Source organism: Elgaria multicarinata, chromosome 20 (assembly GCF_023053635.1).
Source record: "Elgaria multicarinata webbii isolate HBS135686 ecotype San Diego chromosome 20, rElgMul1.1.pri, whole genome shotgun sequence".
Lineage (NCBI taxonomy): Eukaryota > Metazoa > Chordata > Lepidosauria > Squamata > Anguidae > Elgaria > Elgaria multicarinata.
Genome location: NC_086190.1, coordinates 991542 through 1019199, shown reverse-complemented (window position 1 = coordinate 1019199; position 27658 = coordinate 991542). Strand labels below are relative to the sequence as shown.

The 27658-nt window shown below is 57.6% G+C and overlaps 1 protein-coding gene across 2 annotated transcripts; it reads right to left on the bottom strand.

Annotated features, from left to right (window-relative positions):
* Positions 1-12468: 12468 nt before the first annotated feature.
* ERRFI1 (ERBB receptor feedback inhibitor 1) lies at positions 12469-26211 on the bottom strand. 2 transcript variants are annotated; one of them, XM_063145466.1, is made up of 4 exons: positions 26124-26211; positions 16590-16787; positions 16408-16484; positions 12469-15077 (listed from the first exon to the last, which is right to left on the bottom strand). In XM_063145466.1, exons 2-4 carry the CDS (start codon positions 16712-16714, stop codon positions 13930-13932), a joined length of 1350 nt encoding a protein of 449 aa, XP_063001536.1. In that variant the 5' UTR covers positions 16715-16787; positions 26124-26211; the 3' UTR covers positions 12469-13929. The 2 variants fall into 2 exon arrangements, with proteins under 2 accessions (XP_063001536.1, XP_063001535.1); XM_063145465.1 differs by lacking the exon at positions 26124-26211 and adding an exon at positions 25967-26095.
* Between the last annotated feature and the right edge of the window lie 1447 nt (positions 26212-27658).

Here is a 27658-nt window from a genome sequence, read left to right as displayed (position 1 = left end):
CAACCGAGCTCCAAGCTGCCTCCACTGGACCTGATCTGCTTCCTCCCCCCCCCCGAGCCCCATGGGGAAGGGGGGCTTTTCCAAGGTAGCATCATTCCAGTCTTGCTTTTGTGCATGCTTTGTGTGCTGTGGTGTTAGAATCATAGAAGAGTAGAGTTGGGAGGGGCCTCTAAGGCCGTCAAGTTGAACCCCCTGGTCAGTGCAGGAATCCACCCTAAAGCCTCCCTGATGGATGGTTGTTCGGCTGCCTCTTGAAGGCCTCTAGTGGGAGAGCCCACCACCTCCCTAGGTCACTGGTTCCATTGCCGTGCTGCTCTAACAGTCAGGACGTTTTTCCTGTTGGCCAGCCGGAATCTGGCTTCCTGTCACTTGAGCCCCTTATTCCGTGTCCTGCACTCTGGGATGATTGAGAAGAGATCCCGGCCCTCCTCTGTGTGACAGCCTTTCAAGTCCTTGAAGGGTGCTATCCTGTCTCCCCTCAGACTTCTCTTCTCAAGGCTAAACATGCCCAGTTCTTTCAGTCTCTCCTCCTACGGCTTTGTTTTCATTACCAGCAGGATAAAGATGATGAACGCGAAGTAACTGTTCTTACACGTTTCTGTAATCGTTCAGAGATGTGAAAATACCCTGAGACTTTGGGGGTTGTGGTGACGGAAAGGGCAAACGTGATAGACCGAGGATAGAGCGTTCGGTTAAGGGGCCGGAAAGGCCTGGTGGGTTTAGCAGGGAGGGGGAATTTGTGAAATTCTGAGAAAGCAGACAGATAGAAAACATCCTTCTCTTTCTGTGGGCACCTCAAGCGCAAGAAGCCGCTCCAGCTTTCGACACCCCCGCCAAAGGCAATGATGTTGCAGCCACCGCGCAATTCACCGGTCCTCATGGTGTCCTTGTGACAGGGCTCCCCCTTGTGGTATGCAGGTGGAATGACATGCTTATCCCATGCATTGATCTCTGTCCATTCTTGTCAAAAGGAAATGTGAGGATTTTTATGTGGCTTCTCCTATGTAGAACCAGGAGGAAGCAGTATAGGGAAGTATGTGTCTGTAAGGACAATTGCTGTGTTCAAAAGCAAAACTCTCCATATGGGCCACAGCAGAATTAAGATGGCCGCGTCTTCCTTTGGTAGGGAAGGCTAGAAATATCTGACTGGGAAGTTCCTGAGCAACCCCAGTAGAAGGGGTTGCCTTCTGACTGGTAGAAGGCAAACCTGAGCCAGCAGGGAGCTGTTACCCTGTTTCCAAGGAGAGGGCAGGCGGAAGGGCAGAAAGTCGCGTGCGTTTTCCAAAGCCAGGAAAGCCTTGGCAGCGACTCGAACCAGGGGTGCAGAAACTGAGGCCCAGGGGCCAAACCCCTTCCCCTGGCTCCCACCCCGGCCCCCACCCCCTTTCTCCATTCGGTGGTTTTATGGTTTCTGTGCAGCGTTTCCCCATTCTGAAAAGCTTGAGGTGCGGAGACCCTGGCGGTGAGAGCTGGCGTTGGGGAGATGTTCGGCTCTCAGAATTTGGCCCTTGGGCAGAAAGAGGTTCCAAGCCAGGGGCCTGTGCTTCCCGGAGGGGTTCCTGTGCCCTGAAACCCCCAAGGGCTTTCTGTCCTGCCCCGCGGCGCTCAGTGCTGCCATCCCGTGCCATTCCCCAAAGGCAAGGCCACGCTTCCTCGAAGGCCTTGTGCTTGCTGTCATCACTGTCACCACCTCACCACCATTCATCTGCCTCCGTGAGCAAGTAAAGATGACAAAGCCACAAAACGCAGCCGGCCGGTTCCCAGTCTGTCCCATGAACATCTAAGAGAAGCATTGTGAAACCTCCAATCTTATGGGTAAATTTCTGAGCCATTCAAACTTCTCCCGAGCAGCTTAGAAGGCCGCACCTGAGGAAATGCCACACTATGAGGGAGGTGGGAGTCCATCCTTTCCTCATGGCTTCAGAGGACTCGTTTTCCTTGCCAGAGCATCGGTTTTCCCAGACCTCCCACTCCTCTAGGTTCCAAGCCCAGGCGCCCTGTGGGCCAAAGGCAGCCCCTAACAAAGTCCGTGTTGCGTCACTCGCTTGGCAAAAGGGTGACCGGACTGGCCCAGGGGGATTTGCTGCTTTCGGACAAACGCAATCTCCGCCATGTTCTGTGCTTAGTGGACATGTAAACGCCACGGCCCGGTGTTTTCTGAAGCAGCTTTGCAAGGGCGCAATTTCGAGCAGCGAAGTAGCGGGGGAGAGGAATGCTAGGACTTTTGACTGAGCTGGAGAGGAATTTCGGTCAGCTCCGGTTTACCCCTTGTGGATTGGACCCGTGCCCTGCTTGGTTGAAGTGGGGGTAGGGTGTCCAACTGGCTAGTGTGCAGCCACTCCTTAAGAAACCAGCTCTCGATCCATCGCTGCTGGCAAATGACCGACCAGTCTCCAACCTTCCTTTTCTTGCCAGGGTGGCGGAGAAAGTGGTCTAGGGGTGGTTCACCATCATAATTATTACTACATGTCTAATAGTACAAGAAGTCATGTGTCAGCCCACCCATCAGCACCAAAGCATTTGGCATATGTACCAAGGGAAGCATGAGGGTGGGGTGCACCTTGGGACTATTTGGTTGATAAAATGCATTAAATTGAATGTGTCCGTGTGGTTAAAGCCGCACTACCACCTTCAGTCACGAGGTGGCAGCGCTGCCTAACTGCTGCCGCATCACTTTGCAGCCCATACAGTTTGAAGCCCAGCCAGATTTGCAGGGCAAGGGGCACCGCTGTAGGGCTGCCGCCCCTCTCCCCTGCTGTGGGGCAGTTCCCCCTCAGGGAGATGGCGTGGACAGTCCCTTCCTCGGGGGTGGGTGAGGGTGCAGAGGTGCACCATGCCAGGAGCCGTGCCCATGGGTGCCACTGGACATGTCTACATGCAGATGGGGCAGGCACATGGCGTCCAGCTCTGAGAGCTGCCTAAATTTGCTTGAAGGCTTTGGTGGATCGAAGGAAGGGCTACTCCCTTCCAGGGGAATACGGAATGTAGCAGTGATGGGTACTTAGGGAGATGGAGCAGGCAGGCAGGTGAAATCCCTCTCCCCACCCCTGTCCGACCTGGTGAAGGAATGGAACACAGGCAGCTTCTACTTCCAGGAGAAAGCGAGAGATCCAGGAGCCACACCTGTGGGCAGGTGGCGCCCATTTCTCCTCCCCAGCAGAGGCCACATGGCTGAGGAAGTCCTTTGTGCAAATCATGGAGCAGGCTCTCACCTAAACCCGCTTAAAGGACGCTCCTGCTGCTGTTTCCCGCTCCTTGGCGAGGCACTGGGCAAGGGCAGAGTCCGCTGAATGCTCCCGCTGCCTTGTGCAATCGAGGGTTCTTCGTTAACGCTGACTGAAGAGAGGCTGTGGAACTGCCAGGACGTGCTGTTCTGGTTTCAATGAATACATCAGCAGCGGAACTCACAGTGCTGAGAAAGATAAACGTTTCCCTGTCTGTTTATTTATCGCATTTACTAAATGACAATTTAATAAGCAATGCAGCAGCGAGTTGAAGGGCCATGAATGAAGTGTGATGGCTTTCGGATGAATTTTGCCTTCCTGATCATTTATGAAATCAGCCTCTCTAGTTCTGGTTGGCTGAAGCTGCAGCCTGGCTGTGCCTGTCAGGCTGTCCAAGGGGCTGTGGGATAGGCGGCAGGGGGATGCGGCCTAGGACCCCTGTCTAGCCCTTGTGGGAACTTCATCTTCCCAATGGTGCAGCGTCAATGTCGGGGCAGGGGGCAGGGCGGGGGACGTGGACGTCGTAGGTGGCCCAGGAGAGGCACCATGAGGTTTGGCTTCAGGAGACGATGCCATGTCGAGGGAGGAACAAAATCCCCAAAGGGTTCACTTCCCCACATCCAGACTATCAGCCTCACAATACATAGAGGACTCTTGTGCCCCCCCCCCGGTACATTTACCTGCCCGCCATCGGCCCACTGAGTCAAGCACTAAACCCTCTTTTCGTGGTACATCTGCTCTAATGATGGCCGGCTTGTACCCATTCTCTCCCCACCCCCACCCCCTGGGAAGGAAGGCTCTGCTATAACTTCCACTTTGAAGAACCAGCCTGCTCTGCTCAGGGTCTCCGTTTAACCTCGCTCTTTCCAGCAGGTGGAGCGGAAGGCCTGGCTTCACTCGCTAGGATTACAAACCTGCCTCCTGTCCCCAAAGACCATTATCCAAAACAAATCGCTTCCTGGGCTCGTGGTGCCCCCAACAGCTTTTCAACTGAGCCCACCCACTGCCTACGTTTTTCTCCAAGGAGTTCCTTATTAGTAGCCTGTTTCTCAGTCAAAACTCCCCCCCCCCTCCTTCCCCATCTTCCCATTGGCTTTGGAGCTGCTCATTACAGGGCTCCTACTCTGCCTTGGTTAATGTCCGGATTTCCTGCGGCCCTCAGTGCTGGCTGCCTCAGTGCTGGCTGCGTATGACAGGCTTTTGTGGTCACCTTTCAACTGCAGATTTTTCACATTCCTTCTCCTTATCTGCTAATACTAATTGGGTCTCTCTCCTCTCCTCTGTAACGAGAACAAAACCTGTTTCCATGAGCAAAGCTGCTTGTCTCTGCCTACATGCAGGCTTTACGTCCTCTGGAATATGGCTCCAGCAAACGCTCCAGGCATTCCAACTTCACTGGGGGAAAGAGAGGTCTCTGGTGGCCCAGGCTTGGCTCCATCGGCTGCACGCTCTTGCTTAATTTAGATTTAGGATGCTTCCAGACAAGGTGGTGGGAGAACGGGGGTGTCTCACAACTGGACCTGCCCTTCAATTCTGGGCCTGAAGCAGGGTCGGAGCCCCATCCGGAAGCAGGCGTAATCGTTACAGGGAGACTTTGCAGACTGGAAAGGCCTCTCTGCCTCCGGCCTTCTGTTCTCCTGCGTTTTCTCCCCCACCGAACATCTTATTGTGTCACATTGTTGTGTCAACATACAAAAAAAGAAAAACTTGTTGCTCAGTGCACTTCCACAATTTCCAGCCCTGCAACCATCCATGAAAGGTCAACAGAGAAAAAGTGTGCAAAGAAACGAGAAAAGACACACACACACACACACACAGAGAGAGAGAGAGAGAGAGAGAGAGAGAGAGAGAGAGAGAGAGAGAGAAGAGGGGGAGGGCAAAAGGAAAAAGGTCTTGGAACTCAAGGCTTTCACTGAGGCTTTCAAAAGTACGATTTAAGGACAAGCCTGAGATAAAGGTCCTTAGAAGAGCTGTGCAGCTTCCGGCGGGCGGCTCCTGGCTGCTCGTCTTCCCCTGGTCACTGTCCCACATTATCAAGATTTCCAGAGGTGTTGCTTTACCACCACCACCACCCCGACAGAGGCTCAGCTGCCACCTCCGTCAATACCTGACCTTCATGATGCTCCTTAAAGAGCGTTACCTATATCAGGTACTTGAAAAAATTAACCTAGCCAGGAGATTTCGAGAACAGGGAACACAAATGTGTGCTTCTCCCAGGACAGAAATGTGTCTCAAGAACGTCTAGATTTTATAGCCAATATTTCTCCCTTCCTTGCTCCAAAGCCCAACCTAGAACCATCACATGACCTGCAGAGCCTAAATTATTATTATTATTATTATTATTATTATTATTATTATTATTATTTATTTATTTATTTATTTATTTATTTATTTATATAGCACCATCAGTGTACATGGTGCTCCCTCCCACGTCATCTTGGGACTCTGAACATTACACTCCCCCCACCCCCACCCCCACCCACAACCTGTTTTTTGTGATGTCTTTCCTAAGGAACAGATCTGAAAAGCTCACACATTATTCTTGTGATCTTTTGGTTGGGCTAATAAAGGTATTCTACTAATACGGATTTCGGATTGCTTCTTACAGTCAACAGTTCTTACTGTCTTCTTGTTTTGCTTTTATTGTACATTTGTTCCCAATCAGCAAGTATCTTAGTAAAGATACTTAGTAAAGAATCAACTCAATTCTCCTGGCAGTGAGCGAGGCGGAAGGGAATCCCTGAGGAGCCCTGAGGCTCTTCGACACTGGCAACGTTTTAGGCTTCAGGATTTAGTTCTACCATCCTTTAATGTCACCTTAGTCACAGGTGACCTTTCATTCACTCTAACTCATCCAGAACAATCCCTCCTGAGTTATTAATTATCTTGGATTATTTTAGTATAAAAACAGAGTATAAAGTGAACTATAGTAAATCAGAAAGGGAATATTTCTTCAGACGAGAAATAATCCTAAGAATCACTTGCCCCACATGAGAGGAATTTCATGGCAGAATATTCAGATCTAGACTTCCTTTCAAATTCAATTGTACAAAAGTATATGAAGTAATAGAGAAAAGGTTAAAAGTTTGGTCAAATCTCAGTCTCTCTGAATTGCTTAGAATAATGAATATATTGAAGTTAATAAAGTTATGCCTCGTTGTTTAACTGGCGTCAGTGAGATAAAGATGTGAAAATGGAACAAGACAATGTTGGCATGGGGGGTGGGGGTGGGGCGTGAACTTGGTTTGGTTTGGCCTCCAGGGCTCAGCTAATGGCCCCGATGTGGCTGAGATCACCTTGGAGGCCGCCCGGTTCGATTCAGGTCCACATCAAAACCTGCCTTTGGCAAATGCAAAGCTCTGTGGCTCCCCACGGGGCGATCCCTGGGAAATGGCTCTATACCTTTTTAACCTTTTGTCAGGACTGGATGAAATTTGCAGGCATAGTAGCTCCTCCTGAAGGAATGTAGGTTGCCAACTTCCAGACAAATAGGTGGTGGGTTTTTTGTTTGGTTACCTACTTTTAACTCATCGGGTTTATTTAAAAAGGGAGCCGCTGACAGCTGCTTATTGCTTGGCAGAACCGGCAGGCATGATTGACCCTTCTGGATGAGGCTCACCCAGTTCGAGATGAGCAGGTCTGCCTGCTGCTGCTGCTCCATAAGGGTTCTGGGGCTGCAGAAGCTGCTTCCCCACTCCCGGCACGGCTGCTGAGAACGGAGCGGCTGGCTTGGGATTGCCAGCAGAGAGGACGTCGCCCTCCTCTGCCTCTCACAATGCTCACCCACAGGCATCACCTGGCTGAGGTGGGCAGTGCTGCCACGCGGGAGCTCAGCGGCCTCCAAAACTGGCCCAGGAACTCTTTCTTAGTGGGACGTGGGCATCCCACGGGCACCTCCACAGTGGGCTCTGCGCACCCAACTCCCAGCGCCTGGGCACCTCGTGGGTGGCTGCCCCTGGCGTGGCCAGCTTCTTGCGCAGCAGGCACAGGGAGCGCCAGAGGGCGCCTAGGGGCTGAGCCTTCCGGCCTGTGCCCAGTTCCGGCTGCCTCTCTGGCAGCACCCAGCTGCTCTTAATGCTGCCATGGAAATCAACCCCCACCCCAGTGCCCCATTCTTACAGCAGCTCTGAAGGAGACTGCAGGGAGGGGCCACGTTGCCCCACCCAAGGGCACCCCTCACAAGGAGGTGGCATCTGTGGGCTGCGCATGCTCAAACACCCGCCCTCACCCCTCCGTCTGCTACCCTGTAGCTGGACAGCCTCCATGTGGCTCACGGGCCACCCTAATTCCCTGTGGGACCCCCCGCCCCCGGCACCCCTGCCTTCCCACAAGTGCCACACCCCCCACCACCACCAGTGTCCTCTGGGCCCACCTGAGAGGGACAGGTAGCCATGCACTCTCCCCCAGCCCCAGCCTGGCTGGTTCAAATATCAGCGACCAAGAGCCCATTAGCAGCTCCGCCTCCTGCAACGATGCCACGCTTCCTCCGTGGCAGCCTGGCCCAGTGAGGACAGCACAGTCTCCCTCGAGGTGGGGAGGTGCATAATAAGGGTCACCGGCTCCATCAGGCTCTGGGCCCCGACGGAGCGGACCAGGCTGCTGAGCCCAAAGGCCGTAGTGCCGGGGAGTGCAGCCAACACAGCGAAGGAGCCGAGCGCTCCGGGAGTCTCACGCACCGCCCACTCCTGCATTCCTTGCTGCTGTTGAGCACCCCAAGCCCTTCATTAGCTGGCAATTATCGCAGGATCTGGAACGCTCCGAGTGGCAGCATGCACAGCTCGCTGGAGGTTGATGTAATCTCCTCCTGGCAGCCTCATTTCCTCTCTGGGATGGGAGGAGCAAACCGGAGAGCTTTTCAATAAGGTGCCTAGATGTCCCTCGTGAAAACTAAACCCCCTTTGCCCTGGCCTGGCCGAGAAGCTGCCCAACGCCAATGGGGGAAGTGGGAAACCGTTTCCTTCCCTCTCACAATCACCACGAAGCCGCCCTTGCGTGTCAGGGAACCAAACAGAATGAAATCCAATACAGAGACTAAATAGTCAGAGACCAAAGCTTTGGGAACAGAAGGTCCAGGGTTGCCAGGGACCGTCTCTCATGCGAAATGGCATTCAACTCATAGGCTTATTTTCCTTTCTCATGAGCTGCTCACTAAACAGGCCTGGTGGCCAAAAGAGCGGGGGGGGGGAAGAGAGAGGGTCTAGTCTCACACAGGAGGCAGTTAAGGTGGCAGAAGGGTCACTGGGGTGGGTGGGTAACGGACCGGGCAGGTGGCCCTCCAGAGCAGGCCCCATCCCCATTTGTCTCCAGATCCGGGCGGATGCTTTGCTGCGTCCACCCAATTGTCTTTGCTGACCAACATTGGACTGGTTGTCATTGGTTCTGGGTTCTCCAAGCCAGGACGAGGGCCATTTTGCACAGCACTCCGGCAGCGTCTTCCCTTCCACGGAGAAAGGGGTTTTTCTGGCTGAACGTAGAGGCTGCTGCGCTGTGGCCCTGGGTGCCTGTGGCTGCTCCCGCCGAGGCGGAGGGGCGGCCTTTGCACAACTCAGTGCAGCTCAGCAGCGTGCAGAGATAGCAGAGCCGGGTTGCACAAGCGGCTGGCTGCAGACGTGGTTTCCACATGTCATTTCGGGTGGGGGGAGGGTAAGAAGGAAATGACGTGCCGGTGGAAATTGGTGCGTGGGCAGGGATTAGACAAGGCCCCAATTACTCCACAGGATGGGTGGAAGAGGAGAACTCCTGCTTTTGCCCAGACAAAAGGGCTAATGACTAGGTCAGCCCCTGGATTCCTAGCAATCACGGTCATTACACCTGGCAGAAGCTGCGAGTCTGCTTGATAAGCCTGCGTTTCTAAAGCGGGCCAAGGTGAGCACAGGGGCGGGGCGGGGCGGGGCGGGGCAGCCAAGCCACCCACCCGCGCACCCACTCACCCACCACCGGGGCTCCCTTGGCCGGGCAAGGAGGAGACGGCCTCTTCCAGCACCTCCATGGAGGAGGAGGCGGCCCACGTCGCCGCCACTCTGGCTTCCTGGAGAGCATCTCCGCCTTCCTGCCTGCCGTTTGAGGCATCATCACCCAGCCCAGCCCAGCCCTCTCTGCGGTTGCCAAATACCTCACTCAGCGATTGAGCAGCTCCTTGCACAAGCAAGATAGGAGGCCTTGACAAGCCCCATCACGCCCCGGTCGGCAGCAGGATGAGCAAAGGAGCGCCTGTGCGCTGCCCCCAAAGCGCAAGAGGCTCCAGCCCAGGCTGGGCCAGGCCATCCAGACAGCAGGGCGGGGGGGGGGGGGGCAGAGCTGGAACCGGACAATGGCTTTTGACAAGCCCCCGGAGGGAGAGAGGGAGGGAGGGAGGGAGAGAAGGCATCTGCCCACTGCCAGAGCACCAGTGGCCAGGGCCCTCGGGCACCTCCACACCCATCTGCCCAGGCTCTTCACTGGGAGCAATGCCGGGAGCAGCGTGTCCCTCCCGGGGAGGGCGACCAGGACCGGGGAGGAGCGGTTGGAAGAGCCAGGGGCATTTAGCCTGGAGAACAGAACACGTGAAGGGAGATGCGAGAGCGGCCTTGGAAAGCCTGCGGGGCTGTCAGGCAGAAGAGGCAGAAGCGCGCTTCTCCGCTGCTCCAGAGGGCAGGACCAGAACCAAGGGGTGGAAACTGCAGGGGAGTGGATCTGGACTCAGCACGAAGGAGAAGCATTGTAGCAGCTCGACAGGGGAGCAGACTCTGCCCAGGGTGGGTGGGGTGGGTGCGGGGGCTCTCCTTCGCTGGAGGTAGCAGGGACACCGTTGCTGAAAGATTCTTGCCCTGACCAGGGGACTGGACTGGATGACCTCCAAGACATAGGATAAAACAGGAATCCTCCTTTAAGGTCAGAGACCAGAGTTCTGATCTTGGATCACTCATCCACACCCTGCAGAAAATTCCCTTCCCTGCTCCGAAGGGGAAAGGGGGAGGACGGAGTTACAGGATGGCGGAGGCTCCAGAACTGCCGGTCCCAAAGTTCTCTCTCCCTTGATGCCCCTGCCCCCAGCCTGTCAGAAATTTAGACCCGCTCTGGAGCTGGGCGCTGTGGGCATTGGGCGCGCCAGCCTCCGATCAGCCCCACGGCCCATGCAGGATCGCCCTGTGGGGGTTTCAGACTATAAATCTCCAGCAGTTTCAAAATCAATCAATCGCTGTGCAATGCATTCTGAAGGGTCAAGTGCTATTTTATGCTGTGGGCTGGATGGTGAAAAGGTCCCGTGAGAGACGTCAGCCTCTCCGTGCGCAGCCACGGCCGTTCGGTTTTTTAAAAGCAGCATCACAAGCAGGCTTGAGGCCACCTGTTGTAGCTTTGTGCAAAATTAAAGCATTGATTCAGAAGTTCTCTTCTTTTTAAAATCAGTTTTTATTGTAAGTTTTAACAAAACAGTAAAACAAAAACAAAAGGAATGCAAGTGTAACGACATACTTGAAAGGCCTCCGTTGCAAATATTTCAAAGCTCTAAATGAAAAAAGGGGCGAGGGGGTAAATTACACATAAGCCTCAATAAAAACAGGCCAAATAGAAGTCCGTTCTTCGACGGTGCCTGTATGCCACTCTTTCAAATGTTGCTGGTGACCATTGCTAAAGAGATGCTTTGCAGACCCAAAACAAATGTTTTTGCTGAATAAGACATAACTGGAGGTCCAGAGACATATCCGCTACCGATGGCAAAACAGCAGTCCATTGATTAGATAAACTAGGACCTTCCCATTCCCTGTTCCATTTATAAACGTGAAGCGTGGGGCAAACATTGCATTTGCGAGCACGGCCACTCAGCTGTAGCAGGCAATTCAAATTTATCTCACAAAGTTGAAAATAACAAAAATTCATCAACAGCCAATAATTGATCCAGGGTAAAAATCATTGCTTGTCCAGGTCCGCCACAAAAACATTTTCTTTCCAATTTGGATTTCCCCATGAAGTCAATTTAGCATGGGAAAATGGGTCAAAGTGCAATTGGCATTATACACCCTAGTTCTCTAACCACCAAAATTGTGGGAGGAGCTTTGTCCTCCTTAGTGTGTTGAGAATCTAACGCCACCCACTTGGAAAGACGATCCAGACAAGAAGATTCCAAAACTAACCAAGGCGGAAAATCAAATCTAAGTGGACAAGACCAAAGTTTGGTACAGATCAGCAGGTAAGCCCGATGGTATAGAGCAAGATCTGGGAAGGCAAAGCCCACCTTCTTTAATTGGAAGGTGCATCCTTTTCAGGGATATCCTTGGTGGAGACATTTGCCAAACAATGTTTTTGAAAAGTTTTGCCAGGTATAAGTAAGGGGATTTCACATATGATGTAGACCATTTGAGGCATAGTATTCAACTTGAATGGAGGGAACCCAGCTGGAGCTGCCATGGAGAAAAGAGAGGCGCGAACTGAACTACGGCCACAGGACGGAACGGGCCCACCTAAGAACATACGGAGGGCCCTGGTGCAGGATCAGGTCAAGAGTCCCATCTAGCCCAGCACGCTGCTCACGCAGTGGCCCACCAGCTGCCTGCAGGAAACCCACGAGCAGGAGATGAGCGCAACAGCAGCCTCCCGCCCACGCTCCCCAGCAATCGGTGAACACAGGCCTCTTTTCCAGCCCTTCTCCCCTCTGCTGCTTCCTTCCCAGAGCCCTCCGCTGCTCCTTCTCCCAGGGCCTTCCTACCTGCCCAGTCAGACCACTCCAGGACAAGACAAGCCCATGAGTGATACACATGGGCTGAGCCAGGGCACCAGGCTCCCCCCCCACCCCCCAAACACATGCGCAGGGACACACACACACACTTTGCGGGACAATAGGGCAGCTGAGTCTCTGCTGGAGAGGGCGTCCTTGTCCCTGCCCAAAAGTGGTCCCTCCTGGCTGGCTCACCTGGCCCCATCACGCACTCCCCAGTCGGGCAGAGAGCTGCCCTTGCCCCCCCTCTCTCTCTGGGAGTTTCACCTCCTGCCCACACCCATGATGGGAGGCATCGGAAGGATGCCGTCTTGGCGCCCTGCCCAATCTTGATAAGGCACATAGCATGATTTTATGGAGCTCCTCATTGGCTCCCCTGGGGAGCCGAGAGACACTCCCCAAGATGAACCAAGTGCCAGCGCTGTTTTGCAACTGCAGAATCAGGCCTCCTGCACCGCGCACGTCTCCGGGGGAAGACGGAGCGCTCAGCAACTCCATCGAAAGGAGACGGGATCCCACACGGGCCGGCCAAGAAAGGCGAGAGACGCCACGTTGTCATAAATAAGGACATAATAACTTTATTAAATTCAAGACATGGCAAGATCCAAAATACAAAGTGAGCATCATAATTCTTCCTCAATACTGTACATCTGATACATACCTCTTAGTGCATTATTTCTAGAATGTTTGTGTTGCCTTCATTTAGTTTGTATTAGAACCAAGTCAGCTTTTCCAGAAGTTTCAGAAAAAACTCCCATTCAGCAGGTATTTTTAAACTGTAAACAGTTGTGCTTATGTCCATTGGAAGACCACAGCCACAGCCAGACCTCCGCCAGAGAGCACCTTTCCCTTTGGGCGTGGGATTGCTGAGCAGTTGATGGGGCAGAGAGGGGAGGGGAGGAGGAGAGAGCATGCAGGGATAAACGCAGCACCTTTTGCTGAACCCCAAAGGGGTCAAAGAGAGGCTGCCTACAACTGAGGTTCAAAAAGGGGAGGAAGGGGCGGCCTTGGCCACCTTCCAGAGGGAAGGCAGCATTTGCGCGCACACACAACTCCGCCGCTCCCCCCTCCCTGCAGAAAACACTGAACCGGAACTCAGGCCCAAGACCAGCTTGTGCCACTTTGCTATGTCTAAACACCTTTTCTGCCCGGAGGACAGAAGTTGGTCCTATTTTTAAAAGGTCTATTGCCCGCCCGCCCGCCCACCCCCATTTACAAGGCTGCCCCTTCTCTTAGCTTACGCGCAGCAACACAAACCCCACGGCTGCTACGCAACTGCAAAGACGTGCCATGGATTCAGAAGGATTCACACAAACCCTTCTTCAGGTCTGTGATGGGGAGGACAACTGCAGGCCGGGAGAGATGGGCGTGTGCTGGTCCCAGCCGGAAGACAGCCAATGGGATTGTGCCCAAGCCCCTTTGACTCCCTTGGTGGGAGGAAAGGCGCCTACAGGCACCACAGGTGAGGTCCCCCAAAGACGTGACCGCAGAAAGACAACCGCCCAAAGTCTGCAAAGTCTGGGCATGGCTGGCAGACAACCCCCAATTTCTTGGTCCCCCAGGAGGGCAATTCCTGGCACAGAAGGACAGGCCTCCCCGGGGCAGAGACGGGGAAACGGGCTGGGGAAGAATGTTGATGGCCCCAGCCCCCATGCAGAAAGCCATCCCCCCCCCATGGGCCCAGCCAGTGTTCCAAAAGTGCACTTTTGCCTGCGCCTTCAGCTTCAGCCGCTGCCCCGTTCGCAGGACGGCTGTCCCTTGCCCACACAGGGGAGTTCCTAAATACACTGCTCCAGAAGAGTGACCAATGGGCCAACCGGGGCTACGGACGTGCCAGTCTTTCTCCAAGCCTCCTCCTGAGCAGACCTGTGAGAAGAGGGCGCCGAGGAGCGTAGCCAAGTCCAGGAGCAGGCCGCCATTGGAGAAGGTCTCGCCGCCAGGCCTCCTCCTCCGGAGACACCACACAAGGCGAGTGCCTGCGCTTCACGGGCCGGCTGAGGCATCTTCCTCACCTCACGGCTGCTGCTGCCGCCCTCCTTCCGCAGAGTCGCCACTAGCCTCTTCCGCTTCCTGGAAGAACTTCTCGTACCTGTCCAGGTAAGGCGGCCTTTCGGGCAGCAGGTAGTAGTGGGTGGAGCTGACTTTCTTGCCCTTCTCGATGATGGGCAGGATGCAGGGGGCCTTGCTGGAGGAGCAGCCCTCACTGTGCTGCCTCTGCAGGGCCTTGCTGCTGACGTACTTGGGGTCAGGGGCGAAGCTCTGCGTGGCCGGCATCACGCCGTGGAGGTACGAGGGCAGGCTCTTGGGGCTCGGGGTGCGGGAGAGGCTCTGCGAGAGAGGCTCCCGCGGCGGCACGCGGGGCGGCTTCTCCTCCTCACCGCAGGAAGCCACTTCGGCCGACCACCGGCGGTAGTCCGGCTTCAGCACTCGGGGCGGGATAGGCGCCCGGGGTGGCACCTCTGGCTTCTCCTCGCCGGAGCTGGGGGAGGCCCCGTGGACGTGGCTCGAGGCCCGTGCCACGGGCTTGTGGAAGGAGCCGGCGGGCCCGGAATGCGAACGCCGCAAGCGCCGGTGCAGCTGCTGCGCAGGGGGGGGCGGGGGCGGTGGAGGGCCAGCGCTAGCTGCACAGCCGCTCTGCTTCACGGAGGTGGGTGGGGGCTCCTCGGGCGCCAGCCCCGTGGGGGCATCAGCAGCATAGGCGTAGTTGATTTGCCCGCAGCCCCTGAAGCTGAGCCTCCCATGAGAGGCGGCTGTAAAGGCCGGGCTGCTGCTGCTGCTGCTGCTGCCGCCGCCACCGCCTTCCAACAGAAAGTCCGTGTCGGAACCAGTCAGGAACTCCACCTCCCTGTCCACCTCGTCCAGCAGCAGGTCCTGGGCCAGGGGCAGCGGGGGCAGCGGCCGGGCGCTCCGCTCGCTCGAAGGCCCGGGCGGGAAGAGCAGCAATGGCAGTGGCCCACTCTTCACAGGGGTGAGGGGAGGCGTCGCGTCGGGAGCCCCGCTCGGGTCGAGGGACAGCCTGCCGAAGCCGGGAAGGATGCCGTCCCCTGGGTCGGAAGTGGGCCTCTCGGTCGGGGGGCTCAGCAGAGGAGGGCTGGGCGAGGCGTGGCAGCCACTCTCTGCACGGCCGTGGCCTTGGGAGGCGTCAGGATAGGAAGCGTGGCCTAGGAGGAGAGAGGGCGACAGGTAAGGGCACACGTCTCAAGCAAGGAAGCATTCCACCCCCCACCCACTTCTTTTCATCAGGAGGAAGGGGAGGCAGCTGGATCGGGGCCAAAGGTCCCCCTCGTCCCAAAAGACGCTTCTGAGAAGTGCACAAGCAGGGAGGGAAGGCGACGACAACAGCGGTGCCCTGAAATGTCGGTTCATGGATCGTGGCTGCTCCTTTCGAGGGAGACGGCGCCTCACCTCAGAAGCCACGTTGAGCGAATAAGCACACGAGGGGATGGCAGAATCAGAGGAAACGAGGCCCAGCGGTGGCCAGTCAGATGCTGGAAAGGCCACGGCAACACCCCCCCCACACCCACCCACCCAGGCATCCCAACTGGAAATCTGCTCAGCCGACACAAAACTGTGTGTCCGGCCATCCCTGGGAGGCAACGGGCAGCCTCTGCAAGGCTCACGAGATCCTTGCAGTGCCACCAGCCCTGACCCAATCCCCACGGGACCCTCCTCTCAACAAGAAGCTCCAGCGGCCCTACAGCAGCCACAGCCACGTGGGAACCCATGTGCAACGGGGCACGGGGGACAACTCTGGGGGCAGCACTCTGCCCTTGAAGGCAGGCCTCCGAGGCGCCCGACCACACGAGAGCCTCGACTCAGAAAGGCCCCACAGCGAGGCTCCACAGACAGGAGGCCACGCTTGGGTGGGGCCAATCGTGGAGTCCGTGTGTCATAGCCTTGTGTTTCCCCATGGAGACACGCCTGTATCCATCCGTGGGGCCAGGCATTTACGCCGATGACGGCTCTCAATTGCCACTAGTGGCTGTGAAGGAATCCTTGGCAGCTCTCCCACAAGACATTGCGTCACTACAGCACAGGCCAAGGTCCGGGGAGCAAAAGGCCCGTCGCCCTTGGCTGCAGAGACTCCAAAGGGCCACCCAGGCGGGGACCACCCCCTCCCTTGCGGAGCTCAGCCATTATCCCGTGGCACCTTCAAGGCCAACAGGTCGAAGGTGGCAAAGGCTGTGGTGCCCACGTGCAAGAATTGGCGAGTGAGAGAGCGAAGATGAGCATCAGAGAGGGGATGTGGGGGGGAGAGAGACAGACAGACAGACAGAGGGAGGCCGCAGGGCCCCCCTGGATCTTCACGCCTCCCTCTGTCGGCGGCCCCTTGAGCAAATGCGTGGGGCTGGTGACCGGACCCACCCACCGCCTACGTGGCGGTCTGAAAACGCTACCCGCAAGGGAATACAGCCACTGGCAGGAAATTCTCCCCACCCCTATAAAAGCCACCACGTAACACCCACACAGACGGACGGACGGTGAACCTACCGACAGACATCAAGCGGTGCTGCGCAGATGGGTCCAGGCTGTAGGCCATGGTGACAGGGTCCATGTTGAAGAAAGAGCTGCGGGAGAGAAGAGGGGGCCAGAGCGGGGGGGCATCAGTAAAGGAAGCAAGGCCCTCAGGGAAGCCTCTGAGGCACCCAGCACCCGCCTAGAGCAGCACTCACTTTTCGAACCCGCCGCCGTGGCTGCTCCAACAGGTCTTCAGGCCGCCAAGGCCTTGGCCGCTGTGGAGAAAGCCAGTCTTCAAAGGCAGCCTCATCTCTGGAGCCGCGATGCCAGCAGTAGACATGGTGCCTCACCTAGGCAAGGCTCTCGCTAGTCGTGCAGACGCTGCTGGCGTTCGCCACGAGTCCACAGGCTCCCTTGAAAGGAAAAAAAGGGGGCAGGGTAAGTCCCACACAGCAACCCATGGCGAACACACACACACACACACACACACACAGCCCTTTGCGATGCTCCTCTGGCCAAGGGCAAACCTGCTTGGGGGGCCACCTGCCCTGGTCAGAAGGCCGACCCAGCCAGTCCCAGGGGTGGGAGGGAAGAGCTTGGCCCTGCGGGAGGGGGGAGCCCTGGCAGCAGAACGCCGCTTCTCCACTCTCCCCAGGGAGGGCCCAGCCCACGGGGCCACTCAGCACGGCAAGCCACGACACCTGGGGCGGGGCACCACTAACCCTGAGGAGGCAGTGGAGGCGGGGGGCTCCGACGTCAGTGGGGCAGCTGCTCCGTGTCGCAGTCAAAACTCAGACGGAGCTGTCCAAGGGGCAGAGAGCGGCGTGGGGGGTGGCCCAGGGCTCCTCTTAGAGTTCTTGCTGAGACCTGGAGCTGACACCCCACTGCCATTGGAGTCACCAGCCTCTGCTGTTGGATTACCACCCCCATGACCACTGGGGCTCGTGGGAGTCAGAGTCAAACCGCACCAAGCCCATTTTGCCTTCTGGGGATTTTAATGCTCAAACATGCTCTGAATCCCCCCAAAATATCCTTGGGCTGAGGTGGAGGCCCTGGGTGCTTCCTAGCACAGCTTCTCTGACTGGGGGAAACAGATGGTCCTGAGTTTATGCGCACCCCCCCTCAAAAGCCTGGCCCAGGGTGGTGGGGGTGGTGGAAGGGGGCACCGTCTACACACGCTTCACACGGAGCCCTCTCCAAAGATCACCTCCCAAACTCTGCAGCTCCTTGGGAGAACAGGCTTCCCAGTCCTCCAAGTGCCACTACATCCTCCCCATCCCAACTAGCCTGCCTCCAAGGAGCGCAGGAAAGAGTCTGTGGGGGTCCCCATCCCGTTTTCAGCTGCAAATCAGGTTAGACCGGGAGTGTGATCGCAGCCTGTGATCACCCAGCCATGCGGGGATCTGCTCGGCTCATCCTGGCCGAACTGCAGCCCTCTGACGAGGGCGTCACGTTGGCTCTGATGCTGCAGCGCAGGAGACAGCTGGGGTCAAACAAGGTCCCCCCCTTGCACAATTAATTGAGAGCTCCAGCTCAGAATAAAGAGTTTGCATTCCGCCCTCGTGAATAGATTAATTGCCACCACATGGAGAAGTTCAAGCGCACTGAAACAATCTGACGGTGTTTTCAGAGCAAGGCCTGTGCGTGTGCGCGTGCGCGCGCACACATGGTTGGGGTTTGATCTGGTGCTTCAGAAACATCGGCCTATATAAATAGATATTTCCTGGAAGACACTTCACCATTCTCTGGGCTGATAACCAGGGAGCGGGAGAGAGAGGTGGAGGCACCAGCGGCCTCCGTGCAGCGCAAATGGCCCAGGGGAGAGGAGAGGAGGGCGCCACGGAAGCGGTGGCCTCCCCACTCCACAAGAAGGGGCAAAGGAGGCACCACGGAAGCGGCTCTTCTCCACCCGAAAGGGCTGCTGCTCCCGGTGCACACAGGGTGGGGGTGGAGGCCTTCTGGTGAAGGGGGTCTGGACCGTGAAAACCAGGGGCCCCGGCAGCCCCTCACTCCCTGGGCCCCGGTTTAGGCACACGCTCCACTCCGTGGGCCAAGAGAGCCACGGGGACTCTGGCCACGCAGGGGGAGCGGTCTCTCCAGGGAGGGGGGACATGGCAGGCCCAGGCTGCCTGGGCAACGACCGAGTCCTGCGGAGGAACAACCTTGTTATTATTCATCCGTTCTAGATGCCAAATGCTCCGTGGGGTAAACCAGAAACAGACGGCCGAGTGTGCAAATTAGCACGCCTGTGAATATCTGTTCACTGTCCCCAGGGACGGCCACTCTTGCAGCAGCAGCAGCAGCAGCAGCCGCCAACACGAAGGAGGCCTTCCACGACTGGCGGATGGAGGCCCCCCTCCCCCCCACTCACTCTCTTGCCCCATCCAATTATTTCCAACGGATGCTTCCAATTAGCCTGACCTAATTCCACATGGATTAAAGGCAATGAAATAAACAACCTTCACGCACTTTCTGGAGACTCAACTTACGCCAGTCGGTGAGGAGTGGAAAAGACGGCCAGCTGGCCGCCTCCCTCCTCCTGCCCCAGCAAAATAAGCCAGAAACGCTCTGTGAAGCCGCAAAGCTGCAGTGGGCTTGAGGGGGGAGGGGCGAGCGGAGGTGTCTCGGGGTGGGGGGAGCGTGTGTGTTTGTAAATGCAGGGCGCAAGCATGGGGCCCACAGGGTGCGAAGGCAAAACCACAAAGCACATTAGGGCTGCAACCCGGGGCACGGGTTCTCCCCAACTCTCCCCGCCCCATCCTTGATGCCAGACGATGCCATATGCTGCCATCCTCCCCCCCCCCCCAGCCCTTTGATCAGTCACCACTGCAGGCACACCTGGGGGAGCAGCTCCCCCCCCCATCCATGCCTTCCCACCCTGGCATGGCTGGCTCTCCTGCCCACGTGGCCCAAACGGCGCGCTCAGGGAACCATGGCCATCTTAGCAGTTCCCCTGGCCATGCCAAACTCTGCAGCCAGTACGAACGATACAACTGCCACGCTCTCATATGCGGTCGAGGGCCACTTTCACTCTTTGGCAGTGGCCCGTCCGTGTCTGCACACCCTGGGGAAGGGGGAAAAACCCCTCCCCCGAATCTTAGCCAGCTCCTCCTAACAGATGGGCGCCAGCAGGCAGCCCACCCACGTTGCTCCACAGGGGGTCTTCATGGCCACCAGGGACTAGAATCCTGCCTCTTTGCCTCTCAGCAAAACCAGGTTCTTTGGACGTGGCGCTCAGCCACTGAGGCCTCCTTGTGTGGCCACGTTCAGCCCACTTTGACTCTTCTGGGGTAGTCACAGATCAGCTCTTGGCCCACAGCACGGACCAATGGCTCCCATCCATGGGGATGGAACATTCCTGGAAGCCAGAGGGCCACCAGACAGTTGTCCAAGGATTATGAGCTGGGCTTGAACCAACACTTGTCTCCACGGATGCGCCGTGCGTCCCATTGGCATTTTGGAACTGTGGCACAGTGTCTTCCTGCCGTAATTTGTACATCTTCCTGGCTGCCTGTGACTGAAACAGCCCTGGGGGCACCACTGTAGACATGTAATAAGTCACGTGGGTGTGCTTGCCAGGGGCACGGAGACTTCCGGGCCACCTACGGAGCTTTTCCTGCCCCATGTGAATATTTCCCAAAGTGCAGCAGCTTAGACTGAACTCTGAGCCCCGACCAGCTTATTGTCACGGTGCTTGGCAGCAGAGATCTGCCCTTGGCGGTGTGGCTATGGGGATACACAAGCAACACTTGCCAGTCACCTCAGGAGCAAGGAGAAACACGAAGGGCCTTCACCAGCCAGCCCCAATTCACAAACCCATGTGGGTCCCAGTTTTTAGGCACGATTTAGGCCTTCGCTTGCGGCCCTTAAGGGAGACACACAGTGGCTATTGCTTGTCGCAGGCCCTGGGACGCTGCTAACGCAGAACGGAGGCCAGCCCGGCAATTTTCCTGCGACCACGGCCAGCGAACCACAAGAGAGCAGGCTTTCTGTGGTTCAACCAGGTGCACGGAAGAGCCAGTGTGTGGATCCCCTCCTGCTGCATCTATGTGCCCTACATTTCCAACCAGAAGGAAGAGGAGGTGGCAGGAGCCTGCCTGCCTGCCTGCCTCTCGCTCTCTTTTTCTGTAACCTACTTTCGTCTGCTTAGCCACCAAGGATCATGAGTGAACCTCAGGAGGAGGAGGGAGGGGCGCATTGCTACCAGCCAAGTCACGGGCTCAGCCGGCAGCTCTGCCCTGTTCCACAACCTCCATGACGTCATTTCCTCCTCCTCCTCCTCCTCCTCCTCCAAACACTTCTGCCAGTTTGCAGCCACTTTTAACACGCTCTTAAAGTATCACAGGTCTCTGTCAAACGCTGAAGGGGAAACCCGCCCGCCCACCCCCCCCCCCTCACAGGCCCTCAAGGCAGACTCCTGCTTCCTGGAAGCCCTACAAGGGAAGCTCCGGACAGGCAGTTGCATAATGGGAAGCGAGGTGGCAGCACCGACTTCTGCTCCCAGGTAGATGGAAGCCAGGAAATCCAGCTCTCTGCCAAACTCGGACGCGGCAACAGGGAGAGATCTGGCCTTCGACAACAGCCTGCGGCTTCCTCCACCCCACAATCCTTCACTGGAGCCGATGAGCACCCCCTGCCCACCCGCTCTTTTCCCGTGCAGGACCCAGCCGCCTCCCTGCCACCCAGTCCTCCGCTGCCTTCGAGGGCAATCTGAGCAGGGGCTCTGGCAAGCTGGATGGAACGGCCACCCTGCCTGGGCAAGGGGAAGGCGCTGAGGAGCCCACAGCTGCCATCCAAAACAAGCCACACAAGGTGACTCCGATCTCACAAATAGCCAGATCTCCTGCCCCCCACCTTCTGCCCGCCACCATGTCCCTTGAGTCAGGCCATGCTTGCCCCCCTCCACTGCTCTGCTAGCCCTGGGCTCAAAGGCGGCACATGTGGGCAGAAGCTCCACCGGTCTTATGCACTGGACGGCCCTCCTATTCCTGACCCGTCCAATATAGAGGACATCCGCCGGCTGGGATCAGGGCCCTTCACTACCTGTCCAGGACCCTGGTGCTAAAGAGTCCAGCACAGTTCTGACTGCATTTTCAAGTCAAGGGTGGCCCTACGTGGCATCTGGGTGGGTGGGTGGGGTTCTGACACTGCACAGCCTTAGTTGCTATACGCTTTGCTGTGCGCTTGTGATTCTAAGCATTGGCACATGGCTGCGTATGTTATCGTGCTGGACGCTGTTTGGACTTTAAGGGCCGGCACTAGAAAGAGGCCGCAGACTAATGGACTCTTGCCCAGGACCTGTGGAAGAAGAGACCCTGCGCTCTTCCTGGCACACAAGCTGTGTGTGTGTGGGGAACCCAACACCGGAGTCTCTCAACGCGGCTGCGGGCAGATCCCACGTGTGCTCCCCTGGACACGGATGCCGTTGCAGCCAGAGCAACCTGAGCCTCTCTGAACCAGCCCTACGTGGGGAAATCGGAGGGTTTTTTTTTTGCCTCTTCTCAACGCTGCGCTGTATTCTAACGGACCGTAGCCACACACAGATGTTCTTTTCCGGGTGGGTGGGTGGGTGTAGGGAGGGAGGGAGATCATGGCAGCAACCAACTCTCTCCACATACCAGATGCCACACACCTGCCAGAGCATTTGCACAGAGCCCCAGATGTGCACAGGTAGGGAAAACAAATCTGCACAGGGCAAAAACCACATCAGCTGGTAGGTCCCTGGGTAAACGTTCAATTGCACATGTGGACGCAGGATGTAGCAAACGGGCAGGCTGAGCCTCCACAACCACAACCGTGCGCTTCCCCCTCCCACAGACACATGTGTTGAACATCTGCGCAGGGTTTGAGTGTTCAAGGGGAACTTGCCTTGGGCTTTGCATCAAGGCCGACGAGGGGGGGGGGCAGAGAAGTCAGGCAAATTGGGCCACTGCTTGGCAGGCGGCTTGGGATGGCGGCTGAGGAGAGGCAGAAATGAGAGCAGAGAGGCGGCCGTCCGGATTCTGAAATAAAGGCAAAATTCTATGCCAAGGATGGCTGAATTTTACAACCTGCGAAAAACATAGAAGTTCAGCCAAATTGTGCTCGACTTTTAAATGCTGTTGTTTACCCTTCAGTGGTCGGGGTGGGTGGGTGCTTCTCCTTTCACGTGGCTTTCAGGATTTCTCCAGGTAAGGCCCTGAGGGCTAAACTCTTGGCGATCATCCCCCCTCCCCAAATCCAGATAAACTTTGAATTTTGTGCATATTTCCAAAGTGTTGAGTGTTTTCTGAGCGTATGAGGAGTTGCTTAGAGACGGTAGGGGAGGGGGAAGAGAAACCACCCTGCAAGCTTAAATATGAAGCAGAGGAAAGAAAAGACAGATTGGGTGGGGGGAGCCCCCCCGCCTGCCTCAGAAGGGAGCCCCAAGTGCAGTTTTCCTCCCTGGGGAGAGGGTGCTGGTGGAGCCACCCTGCCCCCGCCAGCAGAAACACTGCTCACCCTGGGCATGGAAAACAAGGTCAAACCCCAGGCGGCTGAGAACGGAAGAATCCGCCCCCTCCTGCGCTTCCGACACTGAGAAAGGAGTGGGAAGCCGGCAGCGCTTGCCCAGTGAGTCCTAGCCCTGGGCAAAGGCAACGGTGTGCATGCTCAGAAGTTGGCAGGGGCTCAGGACGGCGCTCTGGGGCACAAGCCCCCGTGCACATCTCGCCACTTCCATGACCAGCTGCCTCCGCCTTGCCACCTGCAATGTGGAGCTAAGAAAGCTGGCTTCCCTTAGACAGCCCGCTTGGGATGACAAGGAGGCCACACTTCGGGCGCTCAAGAAGGAGTCCCCAAACCTAATTCCCCCAGTAGCCAACACTCCCCGAGGCAGCCCCATCCGTGGCCTACGCAACCCTTCCAAAGGATCCGAGGGCCCGCAGCGCATCAGCAAAGGGCTGCCCCCACCCAGCGCTCACAGCCAGGAACACAATCCGGGCGCTCAGGTGTGGGAGCTCAAGGGGGGGGGGCAGCACCGCTTTTCGCCAGTCCACTTTGGGCCCACGCTCAGAACTGAGGCAGAAACTGCAGAGCGGCAGGACAAACCTATGGGAGCTTGAGTCAAGTTTATCTCCTCACAAAGCAATCTGAGCAAGGTATTTAGGCAAGGATCCCAGGACCTCCCCCAGCCCAAGCTCAGGGGGCAGAGAAGGAGAGCTTGTTCAGCTGCTGAAGTCTGCGGAGGGAGACGGGCAGGCGTGCTCTTTTGGCGGTGCTTGCGGGGGGGGGGGGGGGGAGGAAGGAAGCAGGCTAAACTGCCGCGCTCCCTGCTGCACATGAAAAATGCAAGGAGGCGCCCACAGTGACAGGAGAAGAGACGACCTCTGGCCAGCGTCGCCTTAAAGATGCAGCCCTTTTGCAAAGATGTCCTTTTACTAGTCAGAGTATTCCAAGTTATTTGAGCCCCCACAACAACAGGCAGCAGGGATGAAGCTTGGCTTTCTGAACAGACACTCCACCCCCCACACCCACCTTCAGAGTCAGCAGAGACATCTCAGCTCCCCACCCCACCCCCACCCACTCCACAAACTTCGAGGGTTCCAGGATCTAAAGTGTTAATGGGAAATACAGGTCAGCCCTACAGCACCGTTCAGGAGCCCTGGCTTTTGAAGTGGAGGGGGAAACCTTTGGTGCCAGATGCTGTTGGGACTCCAACTACCATCAGCCCCAGCCAGCATGGCTCATGGTCAGGGATGATGGCAACTGGAGTCCAACAACATCAGGAAGGCCACAGATCGACCAAATTAAAGGGAAGCCTTTTTATACACCTCAGTGGCCTGGCAGACACACACCACACCTGGGGACATCCTGGCACAGGTGTGCGCCAGGTCAATCCATTCCTGCAGAAACCATTTTGTGGTCACTCAGCACTCTGCCTGTCAACCAATGACCAAAGCTGATCCACCTCCAGCACTTTGGCTGCTTCCAGTCAACCTTAATGAAGGTGCTTTTTCTGAGATGGTGAAGAATATTTTGAGATTATTATTTTTTTGAGATGGTGAAGGAAAGATGAGAATTTGATGAATGAGAACCGCCGCTTCCTGCCCACCAGAAAGTCCGTCTCATGGCAGCCGCAGAAAGAACTCACAGTACCCTCAAACACTGGGTCCCCATCCTCGCCCCACCTCCCAGGCAGGAACCCGCGGTAAAGAAATTAAAACAATAAATCCAGTTATTAAAAATGGCAACTGACAGGCCTAGATAGAAGGGCTCTAATGCATCCTTTTAAAAAAAGGCTGCCACGGAGAGACTCCCCTACCAGATCCCTCCCTCAGCCACCACGGAAGTCTCATTTTAAGATCCGTGGACACCTAGACTTCCCTGGGAGTAAGCCCCACTGAGGGCAATGGGGCTTACACCAGCGTAGACACGCAGACCACCCAGTGAACAGAAGAGGTCACCAGCAGTAGTCCCAGAACGGCATTAGAACCCCTCCCCGCCACAGAGCAGTTCTTGCAGCCCTGTCGGAGGCACACCAAAAGCCCCTTGGCTCAGCCGTGATCGGGGCGGGTGGTCCCCACTGACCAAGGCTCCAACAGGGTGCCCGACGGCATCCCCCCACCCCCCGCGTCGTCGTCTTCCGGAAGGCCGGCTGGAAGCGTCTCTGCCCCCAACGGCGATCCTGCCCCCACCACAACACGCCAACAGCCTGGCATGGAGGAACGGGGGGGCGGGGGGGAGAGAGAGGGGGGCGTTGAAGCCCAAACCACGGAGCGCCTTGCGGCACCCGGAAGCCTCACAAGTTTTTCCACGGCAGAAGCTTCTGTAGGCTGCAGTCCACACTGCCACCCCCCCCGCCCGCTGGGACTCCGCGTGAGCCCCCCCCCGTGACTCCATGCGGGGGGGGGCTTGCTCCAACGCGCCAGGACTCGGCCAGCCAGGAAGACCCGAAGGGATCGCAGAGCCCCACCTCAGCGCGGCTACCTGGATCTGCCTTCGGCGCCCGTGTGCAGCGACACGGAAGCGCAGGACGTGCCGGCGGGGGTGGGCGGGTGGGGGTGGAGGCGCAGCCCCGTGGCAGCAGCGGAGCCCTCCCGGCCCCAGGCGCGCGGCGGGGCTGCGCCAAGCGCGGGAGGGGGCGCCGGCGCCACCGCTGCCGGGGAGGCCCTTCCGGGCTCGGCATGAGCTCACCTTCCTTCACCTGGCCGTCGCCTGGCAACGGGTCTCGCCCTACCTGTGCGGCAGGTGCACACCGGCTCCTGCGCATCCTCCTCATCCTCACCCCCTTCCTCCTCCTCCTCCTCCTCCTCCTCCTCCTGGCCAGCCCGCCTCCGCCTCCCCGTCCTTTCAGGATTATGACTAAGCCTTGATTCACGAGGGCGATTTGTATCAGGCAGCCGCGGAGACCTGTTCGTGCAGCGGCGGCAGAGGCGCAAGCGAAGGAGGCACCCAGGAGGGGAGGGGAGGGGGCGGAGGATCCCCTCCCCCGCGGCCCTTATTCTCTAGTACAGCAAAGACCGATGGAGCGGGTCTGGGCAAGGGATCGGACCCCCCTCCTCGCTCGCTCGCTCGCCCCCTCTCTAGCCAAGCCTTGAACCCCACAGCATCCCCCCTCGACGCGCATCCGTACCTCGTCGGCCGGGCAAAGGAGCCGCGAGAAGGAGGCTCCGAGCCACTTGCCGCGACTCCTTCGGGAAAGTGCACACGGAGCTACCTGGGACGCGTGTACACCGTCCACACATGGCAACCGCCCCCTTCGCCTCCCCCCACTCCCCGTCCTCGCTTACCCAGTGGGCAGCGCCGGGGCTCGGCATGTCCCTCCCCGCCGTCACTGCGCATGCGCCAGACCGGCTCCTGCTACAGCAGCCGCTCCGCAACTCAGTCGCGGCAAGCGCCCGCCGCAGCCCCGCTTTATAGGGGCGGGGAGGCGGGGCCCGCCCCCTCGTTTAGACTCCGCCTCCTCACTGAGCGCCGCAGGTCTTAAAGGGGCAACGCCGCCTCCGCGCTCAGGATCAGGGACCACCGCCGCCTTCTTTGCCCAGGATCGTGGGGTTTGCTGCCAGGCCTCGTCGTCTGCCTGCCTGCCTTCAGCCCGGGCAGAATCCCGCCATGCCAGCCTGGGAGAAGCTGACCCTGTGGAACTGCTATCTGCAGGCGAAGGGTCGGTCCCTTCGCCTGTGGAATGCGCACGTGCTTTTTATTTTTTATTTTTTTATTTAAGGATTTTTATGCCGCCATTCAGCCAAAAAAGGCTCTCACAGCGGCTTACAAAAGTATTTCTTGACAGTCCCTGCCCACAGGCTTACAATCTAAAAGACATGACACAAAAGGAAAGGGGATTGGGAGGGAGGAGGAGGAGGGGGGAAAGGAAAGCAAACTCAGGCACTACAATCTTAGTTGCAAAGTTCAGCAGTTACAGTTGACAGCAGGAGGGAGGGGGCTCTCAGCTGGATCTGGACCCAGGCACGGTGGAGAGGTGCCTGGCTGCTGCTTCCTCCCTCACTGGTGGCCTCTGCAGAGACAGTTGGTAGCAGGAGGGAGGGGGCTCTGAGCTGGAGCTGGACCCAGGCACGGTGGAGAGGTGCCTGGCTGCTGCTTCCTCCCTCACTGGTGGCCTCTCCAGAGACAGTTGGTAGCAGGAGGGAGGGGGCTCTCAGCTGGAGCTGGACCCAGGCACGGTGGAGAGGTGCCTGGCTGCTGCTTCCTCCCTCACTGGTGGCCTCTGCAGAGACAGTTGGTAGCAGGAGGGAGGGGGCTCTCAGCTGGAGCTGGACCCAGGCACGGTGGAGAGGTGCCTGGCTGCTGCTTCCTCCCTCACTGGTGGCCTCTCCAGAGACAGTTGGTAGCAGGAGGGAGGGGGCTCTCAGCTGGAGCTGGACCCAGGCAGGGTGGAGAGGTGCCTGGCTGCTGCTTCCTCCCTCACTGGTGGCCTCTGCAGCTTTAGCTTCACGGGTGGGCGAGGAAGGGGCTGCTGGCTTCAGCCCTCGTCGCTCAGGCACGAGGGGCTGCTGTGACCGGCGTGACAGCCCCGGACCAGTCCCACTTCTTCGTCCCTTCCTCACGGGCTCGGATGCGCAGCGGGCTCCTCTTCCTCCACCGACTTCCAGGGAGGCGCGCAGAGGATCTTTGCAGGCCGACTTGGAAGCTCAGCTGCACCGCCAGGGAGGAGGGCCCAAGCAGGGAGCCACATTTGCTGGGAGCAGCAGGTCTTTTGTGAACCGAAATACTTTGCATTGCAACAGGGGAGTCTCTCTCGCTGCTGGGAGGAGTCATTCTCTGCCCCGCCCACCGTCCTCTGCATACTAGCTCCTGTGACGACTGC